Here is a 9,510-nt window from a genome sequence, read left to right on the forward strand (position 1 = left end):
TTGATGATATATAAGAATTGACTTTGATGATATATAAGAATTGACTTTGATGATATATAAGAATTGACTTTGATGATATATAAGAATTGACTTTTAAAATGATGGTAAACATTACCTATGGCAAAGTAAAAGCCTTGTAAGGAAGGATTGCATTGCTGTTCTACTGGAAGTTAAACAATAAACATAAAACTATATAAAAATAATAATTGCAGGTCTAAATGTGCCTGAATATGTTTTTAGTGTGAGAGAAAGCAATTTGGTCCATGTCTCAGTGGTAAGGCTGTGTTTTTGTTCAACTGCTTGAATCAAAGCTGAGTCTGCGCTTTGGTTATGATATTGTAGTGGTATATGAAATTCTAAAAATGGTTTCACTGGCCAAACAACGTATCACTCCACTCCCAGCAGCTACCACTGAGCAAGGCATTTGCTGGGTTTGGTTTGAAAAAGACAGGGAAGCTTAATGGTTTCTCAGCCCTCCCAAAAATCCCCAGATAAATAATTTTCAGTGGCTCTCATGCATCCTCTGTCAGCACTCAAACATAATGTCTGTTATGCCTTCAACGACCTGCCCACCCAGGCCCATCATCACTCTCTTCCCCCTAGATAAACTAACAGGAGGAAGAAGGGAGGAGAGGGTGCAGCACAGGCTGACTGACAGTGTTTACTCGCCTCTGTGACAGAGTGTGAGGAGGGCCGGAGTGGCTGGCTGCCCAGTCCCCTCAACGAGGGAAATGTACCATTAAGATAAGAGCTATCAATATTCCACAGGTCCAGAGGATGGGAATAGAGAGGGACGGCGTTTGATTAATCTAAATAACTAGTCATTTAAGGTGCATGTTTTCAGAGAGGGATGACAGCATTGGGTTAGTGCGAGGAGGAGGTGCGAACAAGGCTTGGCCACCTGCTCGGTTTGCTGTAGCATGTTAAGGTTATGGCCAAGAAAATGCCTGGAGCTCGTTAATGCAAAGCTTCATCCAAACTACCCATTAGTCTGCACTATCATAGCTGAGCATCTTCAGCTAATTCTGCCTTGCTTTTTTCATGTGGACCTTTAGTTTTTAGACAAGTAAACCACTTGACCTTATTTTTAAATGTCAGAGAGAGTTATTCATCTATCTAAAGATTAAGTAGGATTGGTTTTCAGGTTATTAACCAACCAGCTGGTTTGTATAGGACCTTGTTTTTTTGTTGTTGTTTATTTGTTTTGTTTTTTTAAAGGAAGGTTTGTTTACAGTCAAATCTAAGACCAACTTTTTTGATAAATGTCTTGATAAGTGGTATAATATTTTATGACTAATAATATTTGCCATACAGTTCAAATGCATTAACCTCCTAGGACATGGTGTCCACATAGATGGACATTTTGGGTTGTCTAGACCAAAATACGAAATTTTTCTCTCAAGGCCTGATATCCACTTATGAGGACATTATACTGCCACTGTTCTGTCGAAATTTAAAACAAATGTCCTCATATGTGAATTTATTATTCATTCGTTAGCATCTTAATATAACCTTAAAAATAATTGACTTTGATGATATAAAGAATTGACTTTTAAAATGATGGTAAACAGATAATTAATCTCAGAAACAAAAATCAGGTTTAAAAAAATTAGGTAATTCTTTGGCTTTACGTTCATCAGGTCCCAATCGGCCCAAATATCCATCCATCCATTCGCTTCCGCTGATCCTTTTCAGGGTCGCGGGGGGCGCTGGAGCCTATCCCAGCTGTCATAGGGCGAGGGGCGGGGTACACCCTGGACAGGTCGCCAGTCTGTCGCAGGGCCAACACACAGGGACAGACAACCATTCACACTCACATTCACTCGCACATTCACACCTAGTGGCAATTTGGATTATCTAATTAACCTATCCCCACAAGTGGGGATCAGCCCAAATAGCAAAGAGAAATTAAAAATGCATGCCATGAAAGAGTTTGGGTCTTAGGTGGTTAAACAGAATAACATGAAAGATATGTACCCTATGTATGAAAAGATTGGTTTTTTTTAATTAAAAATTTTGTGATCATTTTATCAGGCCTTTCTCATAAGTTCCACATGTTTGCAGGAGTGAGGAGCTGCAAAACTTCCTCATAAGTATCAGTCAGCAGTGCTGCTACCTGACAGAGACCATTCAAGACGTCTTAAATCGATTCCCTCGCCAACCCGCTCAGGTGCAGCTCATACCCTCTTTACCTGTCCAGTTATTAGGATTTTACCAACCACGAGATAAACAACTATGACTGGCCAAATTCTGTGTCTATTAAAAATTTCATAAATAAAATGTGTAACAGATCTAATGGAAAATGTGTTTGCCAGCTAAAAGTTTTCAATTCACTATTTTTTGCACATGACTTCCTTTTATCTCGTCTTTCATCCCACTACATTTGTGACATAAAAATCATCACAATCTCTCTCTGCCTCTGAGAAGCTGGTTTTCTCCCTGGACCCAAAGAAGGAGGCTCAGACCATCTGCAACCAGCTAGTGGTCCAGACAAAAGATCTCCAAAAGGAAGTCACCTGCCTCCGCAATCTGCTTTGCCAGGTTGACGCACACACACGCACACACACGCATGTACATTTTGACATTATTTATCTTATAAATCACTGAAATGATAAAAATTAAAAAATCTATACACAGTATATTTGTTTTTGAGGCAGTGGTAATTTTGGCCTCCACACAGCTATAACAACATTGGAGAAATAAATTGTTGTATTATATGGTTGTATTATTGTGGAGTACTACAATATATTACAATACAAAGTGTCTGTTGTTGTGGTTTGGTGCTATGTAAGTACAATAAAATGACAGTTGTTGTTGATTGTAACAGTAAATACAAAATGTGTCAATGCACTGGTAACAAGATAAAAGTATGAATAAGAGTAAAATCTGTCAGACCTGACACTAATACTGATATATATGTGATTAAATTGAAAGCACATCCAAGTCAATTTAAATTGCTTTCATACAGTGCTCACTGTTACTCTTTGCACTACTGAGGATTAAAAGCAGCTTGGAAAAGCCATAGTTACATGTTGTGTTATATGTATTCTGGCGAGCTCGAACAGGTATGTGCAGGAGTGTTTACATATGTGCACCTGACTCTATGTGTGTGTGTGTTTGCATTTGTATTCCAAGAGGAGAGAGTTGTTCCTGACAGAGCAGAATCCTCACAGCCCATAAGTCAGAGCTGCTGTGACATCGACCTGTCAGCATGCAGACGATGAGGTGGAGGGAAGGCAAGGGTGGGGGCAGAGGGAAGCAAGGAAAGGATTCGGGTTGGCGGGGTGAGGGAGTTTAAAAAGGGAGAAAAGAGCACACTGTAGAGGTGTGGGCATGTTGTAAGAAAAGGAGGTGGGATAGTAGTAGGTGCAGAACTGGCTTACTAAAAGGTGCCAGTATACCCCACTTAAAAGCTTTAGCAAGTTTTACAGTGGCAGGAGGAAGGCTTCATTTCTCGACAATTTATTTTTCACCTAGAAGCATTGTGTTGCAATTCAGACCTTGAGGCCTGTGAAGTTAAGTACAAACTCCAGCCATTTGCACATTGCCTGCATATCAGTTTAGAGTCTTATTATATTTGGGACCCTGTAATTTAGTTGTGGTCTTCAGAGCGACATGATTCAGTGTACATGCTAAACTAGACAGGCACAGCTACACTGTATTTGGTAGCAGAAATATAACATTGATGCTGAAGGTAGAGGGAGGTGTATGCTTTTATGGTGAGAAAAGAGAGGCCTGTGTATCTTGCTGTTTAAAACACATAGCAACAGAGATATGGAAACATGTGCCTGGAACCTTTAGGAAACTACTGAACTGAAAAGAGGTATGAAGCTACATTTTAAAAAAATATTTCTGTGTGCCAAATCTCATAGTGATGGAAAGTTTGATCATAGCAGAGAAACTGATGAGTTTGGCTTTTTGAAAATACAACAAAAGTAATTTGAAATTTGTTTTTTGTTTGTTTGTTTTTATATGTATCAAATGTTCAACAGAACATACTACACTAGACTTTATGCCACATGTAAAATACATGATCACAAAGACACTGCATAAGATTCCTTGGGCCACTCACCCTGTTGGCTGAGCCTTAGCCCGTGGGCCCTGGTGGATGCAGCCAAAGAGGAGACATGGGCTGGCGAATGTGAGCACACCACTCACAGGAAGAAGCCTAGGGGTTGGTACCATAGGGGTTACAGAAGTACTGTAGGGGCCTTGCCATCAGAGAGGGGACATAAAAGCCTGAGCTAGTTTGTGAGATTGAGAAATACTGGCTACAGATGGGCTAAGCTTAGTGCACAGTTGGGATCTGTAACCAGTGTCCTGGAGAGGGGCTGGACTCATCCAAGTGTGACTTGGAGGAACGTGACTTGGGAGAACAGTGCCTGATCTGAACCCAAGCGGTTTTTGTTATTGGACTTGTGTGCAAACACCATTTAAAACATAAATATATTCAAAAGTGCACATAGCAACAGGACACTCGACCGCAGGTCGACGGTCAGTTTTGAAAATTTATCATCAGATCTGTAGCTGTACGTTCTGGAAACTCAGGAGAAGAGAGGAGGTCAGGTGGCAGAAGAGGATGTTGGACAGTGAGTGTGCATTGGGCGTGTCCGGTAAAGGCCCTGGTCCATGAGATCTTTAATTCCCACCTCTAGCAGAACTTGGACAGCATTCAGAGGTCATTTTTTCTGAAAATCGTGTTAATCGTGATAGTTTAAAATCATTTATCAAACTGTATTTTTTTAAAAGTACAAAAATTAAAATTACCATAACATAAACTTTAGTGTTGTAACATTACCACAAACAGACTGTGCTCCTCTGTTTAAAGAAAAGTAATTATGATGTAAATGAGTGGAAAAAACGGCATATAGCTCCTGTTAGAATACCATCCTCCGTCACTTACCAGAAGCACTTCCTTCTTGGTCAAACCACAGGTTCCTAAGTCATAATTTCTGGTATTAAACAGAATTTAAGCCCTTTGTATCCTCCAACCTTCTCACATGACTGGGATTTAGTGTGACAGTGTCACCCTGTAGCTTGAAAAATCAGAGGCAGCATAATTCCTCCGTGACTTGACTTTAACTGATGAATCCCTGAGGATTTGGCACAGGAAGTTTTGGTGACTCAGGTCTGAGTCATGCTGTGGTGGTGAGATGGGACCAGACATGCTCTCACTCTCACATCGAGCTGGTCTCAATTTGATTCCCACCCAACAGTGACTGAGCAGCTGTTTCCCACCCATTCAAGCCTTCCACTGGTCTGACTAGTGCAACTGCTATAATCCGGACTGGATTAGATTAAACTGACCTGTGACCCCTGTACTTCCTGCATTAGTTCAGATTGGCCTTACCTCAGGGTCTGATGTGTGTTTTTATGTTTACATTCGTATTTGTGTGTGTGTCCCATGTTAATCTGACTTTGTTGTCCTCTCTTTAGATGGAAGAATTCAAAGATTCCTGTCAGCCTCCTCAGCCTGGTTTCCATAACAACAGGAGGATGTGGTCTCTGACCACCAGATTTGCTCTGAGCACTCTCGGAGTCACCTTCCTCGTACTGCTCTACAAAGCTTCCAGTGGCAAGGTTTCCCTACAGTGCAGGGATACTTTTTGATCGCCTCACAGATTTGTGAGGTCTTTTGTGTTTGTTGACTGTAGCTAAAAAGTTGGATAAGTATTGTGTTTATATGTGTTACGGGTGTTTGACAGGCATTCAGTTTTAATTTTGCTGCAGTGTTTTTTTCCCAGTTTGTTTTGACTTGTCACTGAGTTTAATTCTTATTCTTTTTAAGTTATTTTATATTTTAATGGTTTGAACAATTAAAGTTTTTCTTTTGAGAGTACGTTTCTTGTATGCTCGATTTAAGGTTGAAATCGGGATGCTTTCTATATTGGTGCCAGCCAGATGTTGAGTATAGAGTCTTGGCCATCACCATCAGTGTTTTGAAACTAAAGACAAGCAAGTGGTGTATCTGATTGGGAAACCAAGGACACTGCACTTTCAACTTGTGGTGACATGCATGTCTATTTGTTTTCCATTTTCAACTAAAAGTGACAATAAACTTAAAGTGACAGACTGAGACCATAAATTCATCAGGAAAGTGTTTGTTGAAGTTACAAGTTTTTGAGTAGTGGGCTCGTTTTTTTCACAGGGCTTCTTTTTGCACCCTGCTGATCATCTTAAAGACTACAGGTGTAAGGCTTTGCAAAGTCGCTGTCCTTAGACCGACTGCTTGATCCTTTGTAATATACAGTCTATAAGAAAACCTAGAGGCATGTGGAAATGTGAAGCCTGCTCTCCCAAATATACAGAAGGATGCAATGCCAAGTTTCTCCGAGTAGTTTATCAGAGGTTTTTTTTGTTGCACTAGGTTATTTTGTAAGAGGAAATCATCACATTTATAGGAGCCATAGGTGAATTTTCTAACAATAGAAGGGGGCAGAGTGCTTTTTCTTCTTGCTGGTAGCTAAACTGAGTCTGGCAAACAAACCATAGGTGTGAAAGTGATATCAGTTTTCTCCCTAAATCGCAGAAAGAAATCCAATCTGTATTTCAAAAATGATTCAAGTGGATTCCTGTGATGTTAATGACCAGATTTAGCTTTTGCTGGTTGAATATTTTCAAATGTCCAGCTGATACGTTTAAAAATCACAAACTCTTCAAAGTCCTTATTGTCTGATTTTGTGCCATTTCCTTTTCAGTGTTCACAAACTTTATTGTGCGCAAGTATTATCAAAAATACCTTTCTGTCCGTAAAACATGCAATGAAACTGTGACCTTAATGCGATTTGGTAAGGAAGTGAACAAATTACTCCCATAAAATTGGATTTATAGCACAGGCTTATTACAACTACCGCTGCTGCAAAAATAAAGTTGTGTTCAAAGTCCTGATGAGAGCAGTGAGAACGCTCTAAATCTTCTTGTTGTTTTATGGGTTTCTTCCACGGGGATCATGGGAACAATCCAATTTGCCCATTAATCTCATCTGGTCAAAGTCTCCAGACCTCCAGATACACCCCGGGCTAGATCAAAGATGGAGGAAACGCTGTGTGACAGTGGTACAGACTTCACCGGGACACATCAAAAAGACTGACATGGATAATCCAATTGAAATGGACACATCACCTTTAGGTGCTGCTCTGGGAGAATCGGTGCCCAGTTTTTTCCTCCTTTTTTAAGCCATCATTCCTGAGTTATTAGTGATAGTTTGTATAAGGCTGTAAAAATAGCAGTGCGTCATGCGCGAGGAATCTGAGATATTATTCACCTGTGTGGGATATGGCTATGGCAATGGGCGCTCAACATAAACAAAACACTAGTTTGATTTATTTTCTTAAAGGGTCTTTATGCTTATCAATTACACCGCTACACCATATGCCAGAGTTTTTCTCTGTTGAGCTCTACGGAGTCCTGTGAGAAAAACATTTAAAAATCATAATGTTTATCTTTTGTGCGTAAAAGTTTTTTTGGGGTTTTTTTTTTTTGTAGCCTGTTTTATTTATTTATTTATTTTTGGACTGGCACATCAACTCCATTCATCATCCTGTCCCCCGATTTTGAATCTAAGCGGGTTTGGGCATTTTTCCTGTGGTGTCTGACATTGGTTAAGCGTGGAGTGTGAATCCTCCCACAGCTAGCTCCTTCTCTGCGCGCGTCTCATCGGTGCGATTTGAATGAAGAGCCCATCAACTTGGACCACATCTCAGAGGTGCGGAGCTCCGGTCTGGACACGGGCCAAACCCGTCTGATGTCAAACCAGCCTGAACAGATACTCTCAGACATCTCGTTTCTTCACCTCATTCCTGAGACGGGACTCTGCCCACTCCTTGTGTAAAGCAATCTGAACCTGATAGCACAGCATCCGCGTATCTCCCCTGAGAATCTGCTCTGGACTATTAAGACAGTCGCTCTTAACCTTTTCTTCAGAAGCGCTTTGCCACTGTGCAGAATCCCAGCCAGCCATGACTTTTACGAGCAAACCGTCTGTCCTCCGACTGTCTTGTAATACATTTTTAAAGCGAGTTTAACTCGGCGATTCAACTTTCAGCTTCTGTTTTATTAATTTTTTCCTGTCATCTGTGGAAATGCTCCGTCCAGACCCATAAAGAAACAGAGTTTGGTTAATATGCACTTATTGCCAAGCGGAATATGTTTTTATTTATCTGTAGCAATCTGCTGGCTCACAGCTGAGATCGATGCGTCCTGGTGGTAAGTATTATTATTATTTAACATTTACATATTTGTTTAAATGAACGCTAGTGTAAGACTTTGTGCACGTGGGTTATGTGCTTTTATAATAATCTTTCAAATGTGTTGTCTTATTCTGTCATCGGTAAATTATTGGTTTAAAAAAACAGTTCCATATGCACCCTTTTATCTTAACAAAAATGTTCCCACAGTGAGTGACTAAATTCCCCCCATGGCTTGCATAATTATTTTTGCAGCTTGTTGAATATTTGGACGGATTAGTTTCCAGGCTGAAGTCATTTGATATAATTTAATTTCTCTTTATTTGCTATCCTTCTCTTGAATCTCTAATTAATATTTACAAAGCTCCTGTTTCCAAATTCCTTACTTCGTACCCTGTGATACTGAGATGGTATTTGGAGAGATAATTCCTTTTTTGTTGCTGCTGCTTTGTGTCTTTAATCTTCAGTGCAGCCCATCAGTCTTTCATCATCTTGTTCTGCAGGTAAAAGGGAGTGTGGACTTGTTAGGAGTGATTCCAACAGATACCTCTGAAGAATACACCCTCTAGCATTCTTATTTTATGCATTAATATAAAGTAAAGGTCTTCAATTACCTTACAAAGCTTTAATATATCCACAGCTGCCTTTACACACGTTGGGTTACATACAAAATTATTCGATTTTATCCTTTACTAAAGTGATCCAGAAACATCCCTGCAAGTACTCATCTGTCTTGACATTTACCCTCCCACTCTACAGGTACATGGGCACCCTGGGCTCCCAGGTGATGTGCGACAACATCCCTGGACTGGTGAATAAGCAGCGCCAGCTGTGCCGCCAGTACCCCAAAGTGATGCAGGCCATCGGGGCTGGGATGAAGGACTGGATCTCAGAGTGCCAGTACCAGTTCCGCAACCACCGCTGGAACTGCAACACCACAGCCAGGGACCACAATCTCTTTGGACGTCTGCTGCTACGCAGTGAGTTTCAGGAGTGTTAAAGCCAAAATACAGTAGGACCTTCATTCTACCTTAACATGAAAAAAGTAACATTTACATTTTTAAAAAAAAGTTTCAATATAAAGTTCAAAGAAGGTCCAGGGGTTCTGCCATGAAAATGAAGGTTACATGTTGATTAGACGGCTGAGAAATTAGTCTGTTTGGACCCACTTTAAAAAAAGGTCTTGTCTATTTCTCTTTGTGCTACTGAATCCATCAGGTGAAAGTTAAATAAAGCTGTGAACTAAATAGTTTATCCAATGTGGATAAAAGCATAATGTTGGTCACAGATGTGATTTTTTTGAATAATTATTTCTTCTTTTTAA

General features: G+C 40.2%; 2 protein-coding genes across 2 annotated transcripts in view; both read left to right on the forward strand.

Annotated features, from left to right (window-relative positions):
- asz1 (ankyrin repeat, SAM and basic leucine zipper domain containing 1) overlaps positions 1-6,101 on the forward strand; it is a 32,896-nt gene extending 26,795 nt beyond the window's left edge. The window contains exons 11-13 of the mRNA XM_005751137.2: positions 2,065-2,170; positions 2,428-2,541; positions 5,437-6,101. Of these exons, the coding sequence (XP_005751194.1) occupies positions 2,065-2,170; positions 2,428-2,541; positions 5,437-5,610 (394 nt within the window). The 3' untranslated portion in view covers positions 5,611-6,101. The remainder of the gene's footprint in view (positions 1-2,064; positions 2,171-2,427; positions 2,542-5,436) is intronic.
- A 1,824-nt stretch (positions 6,102-7,925) lies between these two features.
- Positions 7,926-9,510, forward strand: part of wnt2 (wingless-type MMTV integration site family member 2) — a 15,550-nt gene continuing 13,965 nt past the window's right edge. The window contains exons 1-2 of the mRNA XM_005751138.1: positions 7,926-8,205; positions 8,946-9,166. Of these exons, the coding sequence (XP_005751195.1) occupies positions 8,123-8,205; positions 8,946-9,166 (304 nt within the window). The 5' untranslated portion in view covers positions 7,926-8,122. The remainder of the gene's footprint in view (positions 8,206-8,945; positions 9,167-9,510) is intronic.

This window comes from Pundamilia nyererei, unplaced genomic scaffold (assembly GCF_000239375.1).
Source record: "Pundamilia nyererei isolate P.nyererei 1_Seehausen unplaced genomic scaffold, PunNye1.0 scaffold00301, whole genome shotgun sequence".
In the NCBI taxonomy this organism is placed as follows: domain Eukaryota; kingdom Metazoa; phylum Chordata; class Actinopteri; order Cichliformes; family Cichlidae; genus Pundamilia; species Pundamilia nyererei.